This window comes from Amia ocellicauda, chromosome 5 (assembly GCF_036373705.1).
Source record: "Amia ocellicauda isolate fAmiCal2 chromosome 5, fAmiCal2.hap1, whole genome shotgun sequence".
Taxonomy (NCBI): domain Eukaryota; kingdom Metazoa; phylum Chordata; class Actinopteri; order Amiiformes; family Amiidae; genus Amia; species Amia ocellicauda.
Window position 1 is genome coordinate 21,239,434 of NC_089854.1, and position 20,708 is coordinate 21,260,141.

Below are 20,708 nucleotides of genomic sequence, written 5' to 3' on the forward strand. Positions count from 1 at the left end.
TTAGTGCCAATTGGGCATCGTTTAAATGCCACGGCCTACCTGAGCATTGTTTCTGACCATGTCCATCCCTTTATGGCCACCATGTACCCATCCTCTGATGGCTACTTCCAGCAGGATAATGCACCATGTCACAAAGGTCGAATCATTTCAAATTGGTTTATTGAACATGACAATGAGTTCACTGTACTAAACTGGCCCCCACAGTCACCAGATCTCAACCCAATAGAGCATCTTTGGGATGTGGTGGAACGGGAGCTTCGTGCCCTGGATGTGCATCCCACAAATCTCCATCAACTGCAAGATGCTATCCTATCAATATGGGCCAACATTTCTAAAGAATGCTTTCAGCACCTTGTTGAATCAATGCCACGTAGAATTAAGGCAGTTCTGAAGGCGAAAGGGGGTCAAACACAGTATTAGTATGGTGTTCCTAATAATCCTTTAGGTGAGTGTATATATTGTATATATAATATTGTGTATATAATGTAATATATATATATATATATATATATATATATATATATATATATATATATATATATATATATATATATATATATAATCTGTGTATGTTTTGTTTTTTCCAAACTGTTCATAAGTTTAAAACGTTTACAGTTTTACAGAAACAAATCCTAAGCCTGTCGTTGGACGCCGTTATTATTCTTAGTTTTTTTCCGGACTGGTTTGCTATTATTGCCAAGTTCAGGACGGGTTGTGTGGATTTAGTCGCGGACAGATCTGATCTAGGAGTTTTCTCGGTGTTCATTGGGGAGAGCCTGCTGTAAATAATGTACACATAGACGTAATTCATGGGTGGTACATGCCCTCCACGTCGAAACGAAACCTATTCCCCTGTTTCAGAGAAACGAAACTCGGACAGAAGAGGCCCGCCTTCCGTGGCAGGGTTGGTTAAACAACACTGCGCACACCGCCCGTCTTTCATTCCGACAGCGTCGCTCCGCAGTCAGTGGCAAAACAAAAATCTACCTGCAACAATGTATACAATGTATGGATGTATATTTCAAATAATTAGTTTTAATAAATCCAAATGCGTACTTCGCCATTTGGCAATGGTATTCTGTTTGTATAGACTGGAGGGGGGAAGGTAAACAACTAAAATAAATGTGATACTTTGTGTATTGATGTGACGCCGGCAACTACAGACAGCACTTGGGCTAAATAAAAGCGTCCTTGCCAGGCCACGAGAAAACATTACTCGTTGATAACATGTATATGTGGTGTATCTAATATAATCGAGGGGTATAGTGTTAAAAGGAAGACCTGAGGCAGGTTTTCCATTATCTAGACAGGGAGAAGCGCCACCGGACCGCCTTGAAATCCCACAATGCATCGCATCTCAAAGACGGAAGGATTGTGGTGCGTGATCTCCTCGGTTGCAGCTATCATTTTAATCCACGTTTTCGAGTAAAATAAACACTATCCTGTCAGCACAGGATATTACTGGTTTACCTTGATCCCTGAGGAAGCCTACACTACTATTAAACATGCCTGTCGGTGGATTAGCCTGGTATCCAGTACTGGAAGTTCAACCATCACCTAAAGTTTCGATTCCCGGATCAAAGCGTAGCTAAGATCACAGCCTGTGGTTTTCAGCACCGCAGTGTCGTGTAAATGAGCCTGACGGATTGAAACGCTTACTCATCAAGTCTCTCTCCTCAGGTCAAGTGTAGAGATGGGGAAATTAGAAGTGGACAAGAAACGGCAGGACTGTTGAGGTAATGCGCCTAATCTAACCAGTAAAATGTGCAGATTATATTATCATTATAATCATTTGTATTTTATAATAAACGCAATTGTATTGTATAATAGTATAAACTATAAGCGAACCAAACATCCTCATTTCACGCTTGCATTCTGGAGTCTTTGAATAGTTTTGAATACTGTATTGATCTTTGTCTCCTGTGGGTTTTACAGCTGAAGGTGCATTTTATTTTGTTTTTACTAGATCTTCCACTGAAAGAAAATCCCCAATTATCTGTTTCGGCACCATCAGTAACCCAACCTGCTGGCAAACATGGGTGAGTGTGTAGCTTCAGTTTTTTTCCCACTTAATATATTTTTCAGTGTCTTAAATTGTGTGTGTGTGTATATATATATATACACATTTCCATTACACACCAGTATTATTGGAACTGATGATAAATTATGTGATGAATTGGATAATGATAGTATGATTATAATAATAAAACAAGACTCGTGCAATGGATTTACAGTCTGATGTCCTAAGTATGGATGTGCATGACACACATTGAATATCGATAATTCCATGGCTTTGATGAAAACTATTTGCATAATTGTTGGCCCCCTTCCAAGATGAGATGTATATTAAATGAGAAATAATGCAATGTGACAATTATTGCAATTGCAATAAGTTATTAACTGTATTTTAAAACACTTAGCTAACACAACAGCTTTGTTCAATAGAAACATTAACATAACCTAGGGCTGTCCCAAAGGGTACATTTTCACCTTCGAAGGTTCTGAACACATTGATTCTACTTTGCATAATTTATCGATGATGTCCCATTGCTGCTTGTGTATAGATTTGAATGAAAATACTCCTTTTTTAAAAAAAAACTGGTAATCCATATAAACAGAATAACTTAGAAAGTCTGCCATAAGCCCTTTAAACATCTTCATGAAATTTCTCTGTTTGTATCTTTAAATGCACTCTTTTACAGGGGTTAAAAAGACTTTTCGGAATGAATGAAAATGATGTTAAGTTTAATACTCTCCACACAATATAAGAAGAGTTGATCTGTCCACTATTATATATATTAAGGTTTTCAAGATTACAGTATAATTAATATACACAATACCACACTATTATACTACATTTCACAAGTGCAATTTGTATGGATACATAAAGTAACATTTGTTGTGAAAATTGTATATAAAATTGTATTTAAAAAAATTGAATCTGTTTATTTAAAAGGAAATTGTTGTTATTAAATAAATGTTTGTCTTTCAGAATATAAAAATCTGCCACTTGAGCAATGGGATGAAAATCATGTAAGCTCCTGGATGAAATCAATAGGAGTTAAAGATACTTACATCGAGAAACTTCATGAAGATGAAGTAACAGGACCAGTTTTAAAAGGGCTTACATCAGACTTTCTAAAAACCGAGACACAGATGAAACCTGGTCAAATACAGCTTCTTCTGTCTAAAAGAGATGAACTTATGACATCTATACATCAGCAAAAATCAGTCAACAAACAAACTGGCAGTTCTACAAAATCAGAAGTTAAGGATCATCAAAATGAACGTAAAGAAATTAAACATCAAGAAGTGAAAGCAGTGAAGGGACCAGATCCTGAATCAAAGAAAAAAACTATAAAATCGTTACCAGATTCTCAGCCAAACCTGGAATCTTGTGAACCACACCCATTTGACATAACCGACGAAGTCTTTAAATATGTAAAACACAGAGTTCTTCCACCAGAAACTGGAATAGTCGACTTAATAGTGCCTTGCCATGAGTACAAATCTCTTGGTGAAGCAGTAAAGTTAGACAGAACTAGGCTGCAGGTCAAGTTTTCCAGTGAGGTTATCAGATTTGGAGCAGGGTGCATGAATGTTCGAACAAATGGCACGATCCATTTTGGCATTATGGACAGCAAGAACACTTCCTACCAGCATGGAGAAATTATTGGTATCCCTGTGAAGGACAAAGATTTATTTGTTGATGCATTAGACTACATTGAAAGGAGCTTTACAAATCCTTCCCAACAGGCAGATGCAAGGCAGTGTATCAGGCCCCCAAGGTTCATAGAGGTTATTGACAGAGACAACACAGAGACAAGCTGGGTTGTCGAGGTAGACATTGTACCCAAGGCTGAAATTGTTAAAGGCAAACTCTATAGTGTTCGTATACCTAAATTTAATGAAAAAACTAACAAAGTTGAACTTGATAAGAAAACAGTCTATCAGAGAGTAGGGGCCAAAACAGTGAGCATTACTGATGAAGATCATGTTGAGTTTATTCAAGGATTGACAGAAAGAGACCGGAGAAGGCAGGAGGCAGAATCCTCAGTTTATCAGCATCCTTCAGAAATCAGAGAGGATCTTGGGAGAAAACTGTGTATGCTTTTGACTGGTGGCAAGAAATACATGGATGATTCTCTCTGGTACATTATTGTCACTAACAAGTTTGAAAACGACAGCCTGAAGAACATCACATTCTTGCTGAACATGAACATCTTCTGTGTGTTGGATTTTGATCCAGACTCTAGAACCTCTGGACTGTGCTGTCGATATCAAACTCTAAAGCGCTCCACACCAAACGTTCACTTCCTGCATGACTACATGAACGACAGTGACTTAATAAAGAAATTGCAGTTGTTTTATCAGCCCAGCTGGATATTCTGTAATGGGCGCAACGATTATCTTGGAGATGAAAAGCCCTGTGATGAAAATACCTGGATAAAGAACAAGAAAAAGCACCTTAAAAAGGCAATAACTACAATCTGCAATGAAATTCTTCCAAAGGGGACTTTTCTTGTGCTTTTTGTCTTGATGTCAGAGGTGGAACAGCCAATTGTTGACACTTTCCATGAGTTCTATGCTGAAATGAATGGCCACGAGGATGTAATTGTCATTTCAGAGTCCAAAGAACACTACAACAAGTGGGCCAGTCTTGCTCAAACATCTTGTCCAACTGAAACACTGAATCAGATCAGCATAGTTGGGATGCAGATGAGTCATGTAGATGTCACACTTCAAAGCATTCAGCCCTTTACCACAACACTGTCTGATAAACACTTACCGGTGTACAGTAAGGGGCAATGTATGCTTACACCTGATGATGAGAAAGCTATGCTGTCCCTTGAAATCCTCGGTATCAATGCTTTCGATGACATCAATATCAAAGATAGTGTTATAGATGTGGAAGACATAGAAAAACATTTTTACCAAGGAGGAAAAGTGAGTTGGATGAATTTTTGGCTGGCAGACAATGGCAAATGTGGAGAGGTTATTCAACGAGATACATATGAAGAAGTGATTAAAATACTAGAAAACATTTTAAAAGGGAACACACTCTCAAGGTCTGTAGCCAGAATAAACATATACCACCACCCAGGTAGTGGTGGAAGCACCGTCGCTAGACAAACCCTCTGGAACAAGAGGAAAGATCTGAGGTGTGCAGTGGTCAAGCCATCTCACCCTGTAGCAACTGTCTGCGAACATGCAGTCTTACTAAGAGAATTTGAAGAAAAGGACATTAACAAATGTGTCCCTGTGCTTCTGTTGTTGGAAGACTATGAGGACCTTGATGAGCTAAGGCATGGGTTAGGAGAGGCCATCTCCTGCAAGAAAATCAACCCATTGACAATATGCTTCATTCTGCTAAGCTGCAAAAGATCCCATGAGCCTGAAAAGATGGTTAAATCCTTTCCTGCAGAATCAGTAGCCATTACACACAAACTGTCAGACCGGGAAAAGAAACTGTTCTCCAAAAAGCGTGAAGTACTTGAGCAAACATTTGAACCAGAATTCATTCTGACGTTTGTGTTGATGAGTGAAGGGTTTGATGAAAAATACATCAAGAACTTTGTGGGAAATATTCTAAAAGATATTGATCATTCATCTCTTGAAACACACTTAATTGTGTATATAGCGTTGCTCAGTTGTTATGTGCAGCACTCTTATATCTCTGTGTCACATTGTGAAGCCTTTTTGGGCTTAGGCATCTGTGTAGAACCAATACGCCAGAGTTCATTTGAAAATGCCCTGAGTAAAGAAGCAAGGCTTGTTTTGATACACTTCAGGGACAGCATCACTTTTGTTCGTATAATTCACCCTTTGGTGGCACAAGAAATCTTAAATCAACTGTGTTCAGACCAGCAGCAAAGTATATTTGCTATGGCCCTTCTTCAGGAAAAAGTCCTTTTTGAACACAGGTTTGGAAGGAATGACTTTTTGAAGTTCATCAGAGATCTGTTCATTAGACGGTACAAGAGAAGCAAGGGAGACAATGTTGACAGTTTATTTTCTCCTCTCATTGAGCACGTCTGTAATGAGGAAAACAACCCACCCAAGGCCATGGACCTGTTAAAATCTGCCTACACCTCTTTAGGAAAGGACCCTTTCCTCGCGCAACAGCTAGCACGACTCTGTTCAACACATGAAAAATTTGAAGATGCAAAACATTGGGCTGAAGTAGCAAAATCACATTTGCCACATGATTCTTTCATTTTGCACACAGAAGCTCAGGTCTACAAGAAATGGTTCAATTTTAAATTGGACTCGGTAGACAAAAAGGACAGGACCCCTGAGAACACTGCCGAAATAATTGAAATGGCTCTAAAAGCAACAGCATGTTTCAGAGCCTCTGAAAAAGCAGCAGAGTTGGAAGAAGATCGCATGAATAACACTGCCTATTTCGGAGAGGTGGATGTTTGCTGCCGTTTATTGCAGCTCATTAAATCAGTGAATGTTTTTTCAAATGAAATTACTAAGCTTCTCCACTATCTGCTGACAGACGATATTCCAGAAGAAATACAAAAACCCTGGAATACATTTCACAGCCACCTAAAAGGACTTCAAAATCGTATATATTATGCTCTTGAATGGATTTCAGAAGACCTGAGCTACTTTCAAACTGACAAAAATGAAGAAGAAGAGGAGGTTATGAATAAAGAGCTAGAACATCAATACAATCCCAGAAAATGGCTTCTGAGAAAAACCCAAGTGTACGCTGAGTTTTTCTGTGAGAATGATCTGTCAGCCAGCCAAGATCAGGAGTTTGAATCCCCAGATAATATTAGTCCGCTAAGGAGACAAATGAGGATTTACAAACTTGGAGGTGGTAATGTAACTACCATATTTTCAATGTTGTCTGATCAGAAAAATGAAAGGTGTGGGCAAAAACTGGAGGAAATCATAAGTATGTATCTTGATCCACAAAAGCTGGACCTCAGTGACTTGGCAAATTACATTTTGTGTCAAATTGCATTAGGATGCGTTTCACCTGGGTCCCCCAAACTTGCTACCTTCCGACAGCTTCAGGAACTAAGCTTGCGGTTTAGCAAGGGACGCATTAACACATGTCTCACAAGTGCCTTCTTCCTGCACACTTTGCTGTTCTGGCCCGATGAAATGCAAGACAAAGAGCCAAATGAAAGGAATAATAAAATTCTCATGGCAGCAATTGACAATTTGAAAAGGCTCTATGAGCATAAAATCAAGAATGTTCCTTCAAGAAAGAAGAGAATATTCACTCATTTCTTCCTGGGAAACGGAAACGGCCTTCACAGGATCGTTCACAGAAGCAGGCTGGAGAAGTGCATCAAAGGGTCACTGAATGAAAGGAGACTGAAGTGGCTCAATGGGGAGGTGTGGAAGACCCCAGAGGTCACACAACTGCTGAAACGTGTGGAAGGATGGACCGAGAATGAAAAGCTGTTTGTCTGGGGCAGCTGCAAACACAGCAAGATCAAAGTTATCCCTCTGCATTCTGCTTCGCTGCCTCATATGAATGAAAATGTCTCTTTCTATCTTGGATTTTCCTTCAATGGCCCAGTTGCCCTGCACATTAACTAATAGGTTCTGCTCTACCACAATGACTGCTGTAGATGTGCTATCGTGAATTATACATCTGTGCACACCTATTAACTTTATTTTAATTGCTTATGTCATTTTTATTTGTTGTACAAAATTGTAAAAAATAATATATAATCCCCACTCTCGACCATGTTACTTTTGCACTATGTAATCAACTAAGTTCCCAGTAAGGTAACACCTGTATAATAAATACAATAAGTTTTGATCTCTAACCATGGATGGTTTTGTTATGGACAAATGCATTTAATTGTTGGGTTCCCTTTTTTGATGATATACCAAAGAAATTAACTCTATTCACATCGGGGCTTTGCAACCCTGCTCATTGATAGCAGTAGGATATCTCGGATTTCACTGCAGTTGTGCTTTGAGCTATTTAACCAGTTATTGCCTATTTAGGGTCTGTAGCTATTGATAATATTATACTATCTGTAACCACAGGCCTATGGCACTTCAGTACTGGGGTTGCAGACTGCTGTTCTGTATGTTGAGATAATTGCTATTGTGTTCTTGTTTTACAATCTATATGGAAATGTTGTTAGAACTTATTTTTTACTATTCTGCCATTGTCCCATATGTTAATAAATACATTGTACATATTTAATTCCTGTGTCCTGTTCTATTTTCATGTTGTATAGAATGTTAACCATAATTGATTTTGGCACACTTATGAAGAGGATGTTACATCATTGCTTTCATCTAATGATATGAAAGTGCAAATATGCTTACAGGAATATCTGCCAAGTCTTAAACCATACTCATTAGATTTACAGGGGGGTCATTGCTCATTAATAATTATCATTAGAAGAGGATGGAGTTTGGTTTTGCACAGCGAAATCACACAATACTGTCAATACATACTGTCTTTGTAATAATGCTCTGAAGTAGGGAACATGCATTGTGTTTCCTGTAAAACAGAACTGTAACACAAGGAACACTAATTTCTCACAGAGGAAGAAAATTACTAGGAGCTATTGATGTCCAGATACAGTGTACATTTACATACGTTTTTGCAGTTCAGTATGTAGTATTGTGGCTGGAGTTTCATTGCCAACATTGCCTGAGGTCCAACTGTCCAATGAAAAAGCCTGCCTTGGTGTGGTTTTCTGTGGAGTTGAACATACAGTAAGGTGCTTTCTTTCCAGGCTTTTTTTTAACTCAGAGAATTTGCTCTGATGTCACCATTTCCTCCAGCTTTCTCTACTTCACTAGTAGTATTCTTCTGTGGTATTGTTTTAGTTTTAGATGGGGTTGTGGGTGCTCTACAGGTGACCTCCGAACTTGTTTTTCTGGAACTGCTTGTTGATGTGTTCACTGCCTTCAATGATTTTTAAATGAAATGAAAATACCATCCCCTCGAGACCAGTACTAAGACTGCAGTCATATGACCCAGAGAGTCATGTCTGTTATTTAATCAGTCTAGTAACATGACTGCAAAGCTGTCAACCCCACCTAACAAGTTCAGTGTGAGCACGAATTTAAAATTAAACAAGGCAAGTTCATGATGTACGATGTCTCTGGAAACAATGATACAAACTGAACATAGCAGACATTTTTTATGGAACTGTTCCTTATACAGTGTTTACAACACTGGAAATGCAGAGAAACTACAAAGTTTCCAGTTTGGTGACATATGTACTTGGCATTGGTGGGCTTTTTGTAAGGTGGGGCAGAAACCTCACAGCAGAAATGCATCGCTACCTGATGCATTAACAATGGTGTCTGAACAAGGTATTTTTAAAGGAATCCCATACAAAAAAGTTGATGCTGTACGGGTTATAGAAGTGCGATTCATTTACATTTGCACATGCTTATTGTCATCGATTAAGCTTATATGGAGGTGAAAAAAAAAACATGAATTTGTGAAAAGGTTTGAGTAAGGTATGGATCCCAGAGTGTTGTTGGCATATTCATAACACTATATAAATGTAGTTGTTATTAAGAATAAGTTCTGCCAGCTAGTTTCAATCAGAGCTGCATGTGATGTATGATGTAATTTGTTCATTTTCTACCCTACTAGCTGGCACATTGGACACTGCTTTCATCAGTTTATGAATAGGTTACAGTATTGCTTTCATTTAATTATATGAAAGTGCAGTTAAGAATTAAACATGCTAACAGGAATATCAACTATAATGTCTTGAACCATACTCCTTAGATTTACATGTATTGCTCATTAATAAAGATTAGAAATTTTGGCGCACTGCTGTTGCAGGAACACCACAGCACAGATCTCAGACTAAGAATGTTTAAAGATGTAAAATAATCAAATTAAGTATGTGCAGTTTTTGCTCTACAAATACCCAAAGTTATGCACAGATCTGATCTTTTAACAAAATATGACATCTTTATCAGTGGATTCAGAAATGTAACATTAATTATCCTTGTTCATTTGTCACCAGATACTCAGTAAGTAATGCTTAAGAGCTCAATACACTCCAGAACACACAAAAGACAAAAACACAAGTCAGTGTATAAAGACGTTTATTTTTAGTAAGCACTGAAAGGCACAACTGACATTGAAACTGCAGCAGGTAATATATACATTATATACATTAACAGTGGGTAGTTCATTGAGGAATAACTCCAGAGATGGACAGACTTCCTCTAGCAGATTCCAGAGGCCACAGCGAATCCCATCTAACAGGAGACCCTTTCAACAGACAATGTACAGCAGACACCCAGTCAGCTTGGCTGCTTTACTGTCCGTCTCTGCAGGTGGTGGAAATACAAATGGCTACTCTTTCAGAAGTAGAAGGTATTGATTACCCAATGAGGAATTATGTTTTTCAAATGGATCAATTAATTGTCTGCAAATAAATATTTCACAATCCCTTATGTGGCCTCTCGGGGGGGGGGGGGGCTGTTTTATTACATGTACTTAATAAGTGACAACCGTGAGTCTATGTAGTAATAACCACAATACTGCAGTACTAAAATGGGAAATAATTCACTGCACAATGAACATTATACAATTTGAAATATTTTTATTATTACTATTAAAGAAAGCTTTACAAAAGGAGTCAGTGAAGCTATAGAGCTACAAAGGATGGCCAAATATAATTTTAGTCAGGTTGAGACGAAAGCCAGAATCGACATCGAAATGAGTTCACAAACAAAAATGTTTATTCCACGCCGCATTTCAAAGGGAACATTAAAAATATAACTGGCCTGCTAGTGTGAACCATTTCCTTGTGCACTCACACACTTTAGACACTTCTACTTCTAAGACCAATCATGCAGCAAAATCACAAAAACACTAAGAGTTAGACATGAGCGTGTGTGTGTGTACCTGCACATGACTAACCATGTTCTCGCAGAGGGCTGATCCTAGGCCATGGTTCGAGTGGGGGTGTCATTATGGGCAGAAAAGACAGGCACACTGCATCTTGACACACTTTGGGTATGGCCCTACAGTATAGTGTTCTACCACGCACAGCACACCGGCAGATCAACGATGGAGGTGTGTGGGGGGGGGGGGGGGGAGACGAGAACCAGAGAGCAAGTCACAGAACTGCTCACCTGAAAGAGATGCCCCACGCAGCGCGCTTTACACGACCAACTTTACTCCTATAGTAAGTCAAAACAACCGCCCAGTGTAAAAATCAGGGAAAGAGAAGAGAACCTCGTCAGTCAATCTTAGGGGACCGAGATCCTGAGCCCGAGAATATGGCACACAGGCAGACTGTCCGAAAGGCAGCCAATACGGACACGCTGCGGGAAGGGGGTGGGGGATTTAACGGAATTCTGTCTACAGCAGGATGCAAAGTTTAAAGCAAGTTTTCCCACAACCCTTCCCATCTCCTCCCAGTGGAAAAGTATTTTGAAGTGCATGGTATCAAAAGAAAGTTGGGGCAAAGTGCGGAGGAGCACAGCCTAAGTAGTGACCGGTTTATGAATCGATGGGGGGGGGGGGGGGGGGGGGGGAATGCTTGTGGGAAACACCATTACAAATACACCCCTCCCCTGACACATAAGCTCAGACAGGTCATTACTTACCCAATTAACTTACTTGTGCGCGGACTCGGAAGCATGCCAGTCCCACAGCATTGCCCAACAGAGCTACACTCGGGACTCAGAGGTACTGAAGGGTTAAGCAACAAAGACCCAGCCCAGCCCCCTCAATATGACCCGCTAGAGCCACATTCCCAGATCGGACCATAACCTCGTCAACTGGGCACCAGAGCCCTGAACACACTGACAATACTAATTGTGATGTAATTAATCTAAACAGGTACTGCTAATACTAATAGGTTTCCCTCCCTCCTCCCTCCCTCCCTAATATAATTATGCCCGCAACCACCCCCAGCTCAGCTCCTAGGGCTTCGATATTTGAACAGTACCGAGAGGAATAGAGAGATAAATAAATAAAATACAGCAGCATAGACTGCATAGTACTTTATTACCGTTTCCAAATACAGAATATTTAACAGTAGAGCTTGATACAGGCATTGGACATTTAAAATTGAACAAGACCGAGACTGTACAGGATTTCTACAGCAGTGTGCTGCGCAGGAACGCTCTCCGTGCAACACACAACTTCTCTCTGAGGAACGGCAGGTACTTACAGAGCAAACTAACCTGAACTGCCCGTGATCTGGGATTTTTTCCTTCAAAACCAGTAAAAAGCAAGTGGAGAAATGTTGCTGCTAGTTAATAGAAACACAAATCACATTAAACGGAAGAGATGATGGGCATCTGGAAAAACTATGATGTCAGTGCCAAGTTAGTTTCACATGAAAGCCAGGTACACAAGCTGGTAATGTGACAAGATCTGTAATGCAGTTATCTCCATGATGATCAAATGGAAAGGTTTGTGTAGTGTTACCCCCCTTTGACATGCCAGTAAAAAGTTCAATTTAGAATATATTTAGCAAACAAATACAGTTTTGCTGTAAGTTGGAAAACTGCTGCTGGAAGTAAGCCAGCACATAAAAATACTTTCACTGTCTCCCCAGCAGTGTTAATCACTCAGGAAAGGCAAATTAAGATTCACACAAATCAACATTCCCATGCTTCCTGCATTTCATAAACAGTTTAAATAACAGCTAGAAAGAGCCAGTGAGTCACCTGCCAGATACTTGGCACATGATTAGGGCTACACATCTACACAGGAAAAAACATTAGTCTGTCACCAGAAATTCATACTGAGCTCAACATTAATAGTAGAAAAACAATACAGGAAATGGCTCAAGATCAAGCAGCAAACTATTAGAGGATGTACAATGTGTCCGTTATTCAGGATTTCGGTTAAATACAGCCAGGGTCTATCCCGAAGCCAATCGCACACGCATCGGCTACACAACTAACCTCCTCAGATTTAAATAAAGTTTACAAATGAGAGGATGCCATTCGACCCATTGAAGCAGTACACAGGGAGGTTTTTTGACAAACGTGTCCCAAGCAGACTGTCAGCTGTACGTTTTAAATTGCAAGTCGAACAGAAAAACAATTGTAAATGCTATTGGCTTACAAGAGCAATGTTCTTCGGATTCTGACTACCACACCACATTGCTTTTGTTTGGATATCTGGCTTAGTGGTGGCCCGTTTCCAAACAGTGTACGAAAAGAAATCAGAGTTTAGTCTCCGATAGTACGTGTGCGTGAATTTGCCAGTAACGTCTACTTTCGATTAGCGGCAAGTCTTTGACACATGAAATTCAAAACTAAAATCGTGTGCTTAACGCACTGCATATTAATGTCGAGCCCAGTAAGTGAGTGGAATTCCTAAACTGAACAAACAAGGGCCTTCACCAAACTTGCTACAAGTTTGGGGACATAAAAATCCAACAGCCGATCTCGCTGTGAAAACCCTTGACAAATAAAATGGGAAAAAAAAAAGATTCGGACTTGCCTTGTACAGGGCAACACTGAGACTCGGCCTCAGCCTGTCCCGTGCCATTGCTACAGGGAGAAGAGAAATTCTAATTTTAGCAAAACAGCCAAACTATCTTTACCATTACACATGCACTTCAAACCATAGGTCCCCTGACTAAAGTCCCTCAATTGCTGCTAAACATGAAGATTTATTGGGGCTTTTTTTGTTTGTTGATGATCTAAATCATACCCCCCCACCAACACACACACTTTTGTTTATTTGTATGTTTTTTTCCCCCCCTCCCACCAGACATTTAGTCTTTAAAGGAGAGGTTCACACGCATCGCAGAAGTGGTCATTGTAAAAGACTGTAAACTCTCTCGGGCAGGTTCACAGAATATGTGGCCGAGCATGTTCCGACAAGGTGGAAAAAGACTAGCATAGTTCGCTATCCACTGCTGCCCTTTCACCCAAGTGGACACCAATGGATTGACCAACTATATACTTAAATGTGGCCAATTTGTGCAGATTGTGACTTTTCCACATTCAAAGCTTTAATCTCTTGACATATTCACACACTGCTGCGTTTACTTGCCTTGGGTCAATGTCCTTACTTTGTCTTACATGACCCGAGAGACAGGACTGTTGAGAAATACCAACGAAATGCAGGAAGTCAGTGATACGTTAGCTCACTGGACACCCGTGAGGGCAGCAGAATAATACTAAAGTGAGCGAGAGGTTCAAGTGACAGCTGTTTTGACAGCGGCAGGCTCCTATTTTGGAAATCACGGTTTCTGCTTTATAGCTCAAGGACATGTAAATGTGCACTGTAATAAAATGCCTATTATAATTATGTAGTAAATTACCTACAGGCAACCCAATATTACACACTAAATGAGAAATATGGTGTTACAAATTACATGAGAGGAGGGGGTAAACACCTCTTAGGCGTTCCAGTCAAATTTCATTGTTGAGCAAAACCAATTAAAATGATGCAATTAACTGCTCCATTGTTTCTAAATCACAGCTAAGGTTTTAATGAGAGTCTTCAATCTAGAATAGAGGGGAAAGTCTAAGTGATAAAATGTAGGCCATCATGTGGGAAGGGGGAAGAAAATCATCTGTTCAGATTTCACTTTGAGAAGTTTGATGGGGAAACAAAAAAAGTCTGCACACATCCCTGGACCTGCGCTACACACACTCTGTACAGGTCATACACTTACATGCACGTACAAACCTTAAGCGACGCGATCCTCCCCGGGTCATGAAAAAACAGCCTCAAGTTTTCATCACGTTTTATTACAAGAAATTTTACAACAGTACAGAAATTAATCACATGTACTACTCTACTCTGTGGCCAAAGATTAAACCTGCAACAAGACCCAATCTGAACTGATGTGTCACAGATGCAAATGTACAAAACAGGTCGGGATAACTGTTTGATACCTGAAGCCCTCACCAAGCAAAGTTGGGGACACGAAGTCCAACAGCACCTAAAGTGCTGTGAAGGCCTCATTTTTCAGTAGAGCAATGTAATTACAGAAACTTGCCTTGATAAAGGTGGTACGTTCATGTTACTCCAGCTCCTTCAAAACATTACGAACCACATTTACTAAACTTCACTTCTAAAAACCTAAACGAAACATGAGAAGAAAAAAAAGCCACACAGTATCAATTGCAACAACAGTTTGGTGTGTGTTTGTTTAAATAAAAGGTTATGTAAAACAGAAATGTCCCATGCGTTGCAATCTTTTTTTTTTTTTTTTTTTTTTCTCTCATCATCAAAGGGCAGGTAGACATAGTTATTGGCTTGGCTACTAAAACACCACAAGATGAGAAAAGGTTTAATCTCCAAACCTAGTAAGAGATGGCGTGTCGGCTTCAATAGCGACCTCCCTGAGACATTACAGGAGGTCTCATTCCCATAGGCGGCCGGGGGGGTCCTCCCTGGAATGGAGGGACCATGGGGGGGCCCTGCCCATATGGAGGCATTCCTCCAGGCATAAAACCAGGCATTCCCTGGGGGGGACCTCCATATTGCCCTGGAAAGAAACAAGAAACATCAACAGGGTGTTTTTATTTAGGATTATTTAGGACATTTGCATGGGGAAGGAAAACCTAATGCACAAAAATAGATCGACAAAGCCAGTTAAATATAGATCAAACTCATACCTTTACTATACAACTTTAGACATTTTATTTGAAGTTTTAGAAGTTAACATACCATGCATTGGATGCCTCATCCCTGGCTGCTGTGGAGGCATCCCCTGCTGCGGAGGCATCATGCCCCCCATTGGTCCGACAGGCGGGGCACCCATGTGGGTCTGCCCTGGCCTGGGAATATTCCTCTGGTATTTGGGTAACTGAGCTCTCCTTTCCTCCTAAAGGAGGGAATGGCAAAAAACAGAGAACAGTGTTCAGATACTTTTAATATTCGTAGTATTCCCTTCTTTAACACAATAAAAAAAATAAAAGCACAGTCAAACAAGCACAATACTGGAACAATTAACAAAAAACAAAAATACAGTCCTGTCTAAAAACCAAATCAAACCACTTAACAACTAACTGGACATTGCATTACTTACTGTTGAATGGCAAAGAATAAAATGCAAGAACTTACCAGCGAGATATCCTCATCAGGGTGGATCAACTTACTAGTTGCACTCGTTGTAGTGAGGGTAGCAGGCTTACTTGTCACAGTAGCTGGTGGTTTGGATACAGTGCTATTAGATGCATTAGTGGTCGAAGCAGTAGACTGAGTATAAGCTGGGAATGTCGGTTTAGGAGGCTCTGAGGACGTTGCAGGTGTGAGAGGTTTGAAATCGGAGCCAACTGGTCCAGACACAGCCTGCTGAGCCTGTCAGGTGAAGAGACACAATCAGCAGATTCTACCAACAACTAGCAGCGTTTCTAATGACAGACAGACATCGGCAACAAGGAACACACTGCAAGCAGCTCACTAATGGAGGAAGAATTAGTTTTAATCTTTAATTTCATGCTATGTAACGTATGGATTAAAGCTGCAAACAGTGCATCTGCTTTGAAAGGAGGACAGTCACTGCACTTAATTCTAAGCACAGCAAAGCTGAAAATAGGCACAATACAAATCTGCGCATTCAGGTTCCACTGGGATTTGAGCGAGAAAAGCCCAATCAGATAAAATACACACACGTAGAGATGAGATTGTGGGGTTGGACAATTCACAGATTTGTAACGATTTCCCATTAAGTCAATTCACATACATGGGCATGCAGCAAGTCACACGTGTAAGGCCATGTAATCAACAGAGCACCTTCGCTGTACTGTTAATATGCAAAGCATGGGTCCATTTTTAACTACTGCATGAAGTAGATGAGCTCTTTCAGAGTCCATTTCTTTACTCATTTATTAAATGCATTTATAAAATGCATTGTATGCAGCTAAAAGCTAAGATCTAGTCACTGCATGCCACTATGTTTATTCTGGTGTAGCACTCATTTCACAGATTGCAGATCAGTGACAAACTCCCGCGTACTTGTGCCGTGCTAGGGAACAGCGGTTTAGAAGAGGCGGACAGAGTGTCTGCACTGGAAACGGCTGTACTTGTACTTGTGCTCGGTACACGAGTCCCCATCTGTAGCATAAGGAAAGAGCAAACTGTGAAAACCCACTCGCAAATGGGTCAGTGTTTTCTACTCTAGAACCAGAGGCTTGTGCTCCATATGAATAATGGCTTCTGTTGACCGAACAGATTGTTCACACGGGGCCAAGACAGGATCTGAAGCCTGCCATCTTCTCCATTATTGAGGAATTTGGTTTTGTTTTATGAGCACCAGACCGTTTTACATTTTCTATAACCCATTCCCTTCAGACCCAGACAACCCTGACCGAAGCAAAACTGAGAATCACTGCAGCTTCAAGTCTGTAGACTGAACCGACGGCAGCATCATCAAGTGCTGAACAATTCTACATTAATCAATAAACCTTCAGGAAGAAATCCGAGCTTGCCTGGCTTACCTGTCCTGCGCTGGGAAACAGTGGTTTGGTGACTGTGGGCTGAGGAGCAGGGGCTGTTGCTGCAGGCATGGCCGGCCTGTTGAGCATCCCCGGCGTGGTGACGGGGGGAGCTTGGGACAGGTGAGACATGCCTGGACGAGGTCCGACAGGTGGAGGCATGCCTGAAGGGAGAATTTAAAGATCAAATTTTAAGATCAACCAAGAAGATCCAGATGTCCACTACATCTAGAATATCAGAGTCCTACTTTAAAAACATTGAATGATTTCTGCACCGAGTACACTAATGGCATTACAAAACACCATACAATATCTGAATCAGGGGTGCATTGCTAACCTACACCAAAACAGACTCCTCACCTGGGGGCATACCGGGCATCATTGGGGGCATCCCGGGTCCAGGGGGCATCATCCCACCCATTGGCATCATACTGTGAGGAACAATATTTTTCCATTTAGCTTAGGACTACAAAACACACAAGGCTGCCAGTCACATGAAAGTGGTGCCGTTTTGAAAACAGCATAACAACATCACTTCTATACTAACACAAGGGCTTGACATGATGCTCACTTACCCTGGGGGCATTCCGGGCATTACAGGGGGCATACCGGGCATCATGGGAGGAACTCCAGGCATCATGGGGGGCATTCCTGCAAGGGGAGAGGGGTCACTGTGTTAATGGCAATAGCTACTTTATGAATAACAAAACACCAGACAGCAAATCCCAGTTTACAAAATAATTTTGAGAATATTTCAAACAAAGCACGCCCACCCCCTCACCCCCATATTGTGTTCTCTCAGTCCTCACAGGTATGAACCTGGCCTTTTCTTCCTGGGGTCAAACAAAGCAGTCCAGTACCTGAGAAGTTCCCCGGTGGCATTCCCGGAGCCCCGGGCACGTGGGGCATTCCCGGCTGGGTCATGGGGGGCATAAAGCCTGTCTGGGGCTGCATTGGTTGTTGCTGGAAAGAAGGACCCGGCTCTTCTTCCTCCTCATAATCATCCGAATCCTCCTGGTTGTTCTGTTTCTTTTTCTGACTTTCAGCTGTTTCATGGAGACAAAATTATATATTTTTTCTCCCTTGCAATGCATCACATAAAACAGTCCCACTTACCGCCTCAGGCAGACATCAATACCAAAAACAACTCCATACACAAAGGGTTTCCAAACACCATGGGATACATTTCAGTCTAAAAGTGGTCTAACCCGCAAACGTATAGTTTCCAAGCCCCCTACACAGTACACAATGCATTACACTATAAATAAATAAACAAATCACAACAAGCACGTTTCCTAAAACTAGAGCATACTGAATTATTTGAGTGACAGGAAAAGTATGTATAAAAAAAAAACACCACGAGCAAAATAAAACACCAGAAATACAAGAGCATTAATGCAGTGACAATCACACTTTTCTTTCACTTTTGTTCAGGACAATGAGGGTTGGGGGGCACAGAACAGCTCCTTTCAGATAACTACCTTGTGTTTTTTGTTCTAGTACCCGTCTCCTCTCTTCCATGTCCTTTTCTGGAATACCTTCCATGCCATAGATCTCCAATTCAATGTCCGTCCTGCCAGGTATCGCATTGGGAACACCATCTATTGTTTCTTTGTGAACCTACATCAAAAGACAGGGCATTTTATCTTGCGTTGACAACGAGGCACATCAAAACTACTGGGACAATGCATTATACCTCAGCTTCTCAAACAAAGCACAATCATAACAGACAACAGCCCTGTCAAGAAGTTAAAAAGTACTGTGAAGAAAGAGCTTACCTGCATACAATGAATAGCTAAGCCCGGGCCCGTGTATAGTTTTTTATGACATATATGACACTTGAAGTGTTTTGCTTTCTGGTGCTGTATAAGAATCTTCTCGTCGTCAAAATCTCTGTTGCAGTACCTGTGCAGTTTCAGTTAAGGTCAACATTTAACAAGACAAAAACATTTAAATGCGCCCATCCATTCACATTCACACAATCCCCCCACCGCCCACGAAACTACGCAGAAGATGCAGGCATTGCAGGGGTACAAATCAACGAGACATTTACATCTAGACAACAAATAGGTCCACAACTTTCCGAAACACAAGCCTTAATACAGCTTAACGCCGGACAGAGTGACCTTCTCGACAAATAACATCAAAAATACCCTAATTTCTTCTGCTACTTCCCTATTTATTCATTTTCAGTTCACTTAATCAACATATAAATCAAGCCCGTTTAACCCGGAACTCTACACAGCAAGCTCTGTACACAGTCGGACCAAAACACAAGAGACACACCGGAAATATCGCGGTATCTCCCACCACATCCGCTTCCCTGCGTTTATATAACAGCTTAGGTAACGATTTATGTTGTTATTGCTCACCCTCGTATGAAAGCATCAATCTCGTGTTTTTATTTGTAACAGCGATATAAAACACCCACAACTCACGTGAATCCCAACGATCGACGCGACACCCCCGCCTCGACTGAAATAAAACGACATTTATATATTTTTACACTACGTGGTTACCGTTTCGGTGTAAAACAGACGTTGAAAACACGCACTTCAATCGATATACAAGACGCCCCCAGAGACAGGAGAGCGGGGGGCCTTTGTCCGTCCTGCCCCGGCAAAGCGCGCTGTAATGGCGGCCTTATCGTTTCGATCACATCCCGACACCCACAAACACACTCGTTCGCCACAGGGGCCCGAAGAAAAGTCGACCGCCCGAAAAGGATACCAGCACCACGGCTTCATCTGCTTCTTCTTCTTCCTTCCCATGGTTTGGGTTTAGTCTGAGCCGGAGAAAATGCACAGAGAGAGGCGAGGCGAGGCGAGGCGAGGCGAGGCGAACACACCGCCTACAAAGATAGCAGAGAAAATGGCGTCTCCGGCCCGACAGGCTTCTCACTCTTCCCACAATCCTCCGCGGCAGATAACCATTCAACCCCCTGACTTATCAGTGGTGGAAATGCGCGGACCGTGTGTCAGTCAATTACATATAATTACTTTAAACAATACTTAGTTTTGCCTACAGACCGCTTAATAATCGGACGCATTGAGGCAGAATCGTTTTTTTGTGTGTTGTTTTGCAGTGCCTTTAATACAGTTACTTGTGTTTCTGTTACATTCAGTAAGAGGATTATCTTGAAACAAAAACACAACTTTTTATTGTTTTTGATCTCTGTCTGCAAACAAATAATCAGTTTTAATGTGTCCACTTTTTAAAGTGTTGTTTTTATGTGTTGTGTCACATAAACCAAGACTGTGTCCGGCCTGCTGTTACATATTATTACAGAGACTTCTGGGAAACTGAGTTCTGAT

General features: G+C 41.0%; 2 protein-coding genes across 6 annotated transcripts; one reads left to right on the forward strand and one right to left on the reverse strand.

Annotated features, from left to right (window-relative positions):
• The first annotated feature begins 892 nt into the window (after window positions 1-892).
• LOC136749757 (sterile alpha motif domain-containing protein 9-like) lies at window positions 893-8,188 on the forward strand. 4 transcript variants are annotated; one of them, XM_066704273.1, is made up of 4 exons: window positions 893-1,006; window positions 1,681-1,736; window positions 1,967-2,039; window positions 2,993-8,188. In XM_066704273.1, the coding sequence occupies exons 3-4, from the start codon at window positions 2,036-2,038 to the stop codon at window positions 7,564-7,566; spliced, it is 4,578 nt and encodes a 1,525-aa protein (XP_066560370.1). In that variant the 5' UTR covers window positions 893-1,006; window positions 1,681-1,736; window positions 1,967-2,035; the 3' UTR covers window positions 7,567-8,188. The 4 variants fall into 4 exon arrangements, with proteins under 4 accessions (XP_066560370.1, XP_066560372.1, XP_066560371.1 ...); XM_066704275.1 differs by lacking the exon at window positions 893-1,006 and adding an exon at window positions 1,032-1,105; XM_066704274.1 differs by lacking the exon at window positions 893-1,006 and adding an exon at window positions 1,132-1,377.
• A 6,493-nt stretch (window positions 8,189-14,681) lies between these two features.
• Window positions 14,682-20,283, reverse strand: LOC136749761 (BUB3-interacting and GLEBS motif-containing protein ZNF207). Of its 2 annotated transcripts, XM_066704279.1 has the most exons (11): window positions 20,125-20,283; window positions 19,173-19,299; window positions 18,876-19,014; window positions 18,255-18,440; window positions 17,970-18,045; window positions 17,755-17,825; window positions 17,398-17,558; window positions 16,916-17,014; window positions 16,022-16,258; window positions 15,626-15,782; window positions 14,682-15,443 (listed from the first exon to the last, which is right to left on the reverse strand). In XM_066704279.1, exons 1-11 carry the CDS (start codon window positions 20,163-20,165, stop codon window positions 15,283-15,285), a joined length of 1,455 nt encoding a protein of 484 aa, XP_066560376.1. In that variant the 5' UTR covers window positions 20,166-20,283; the 3' UTR covers window positions 14,682-15,282. The 2 variants fall into 2 exon arrangements, with proteins under 2 accessions (XP_066560376.1, XP_066560377.1); XM_066704280.1 differs by lacking the exon at window positions 16,916-17,014.
• Between the last annotated feature and the right edge of the window lie 425 nt (window positions 20,284-20,708).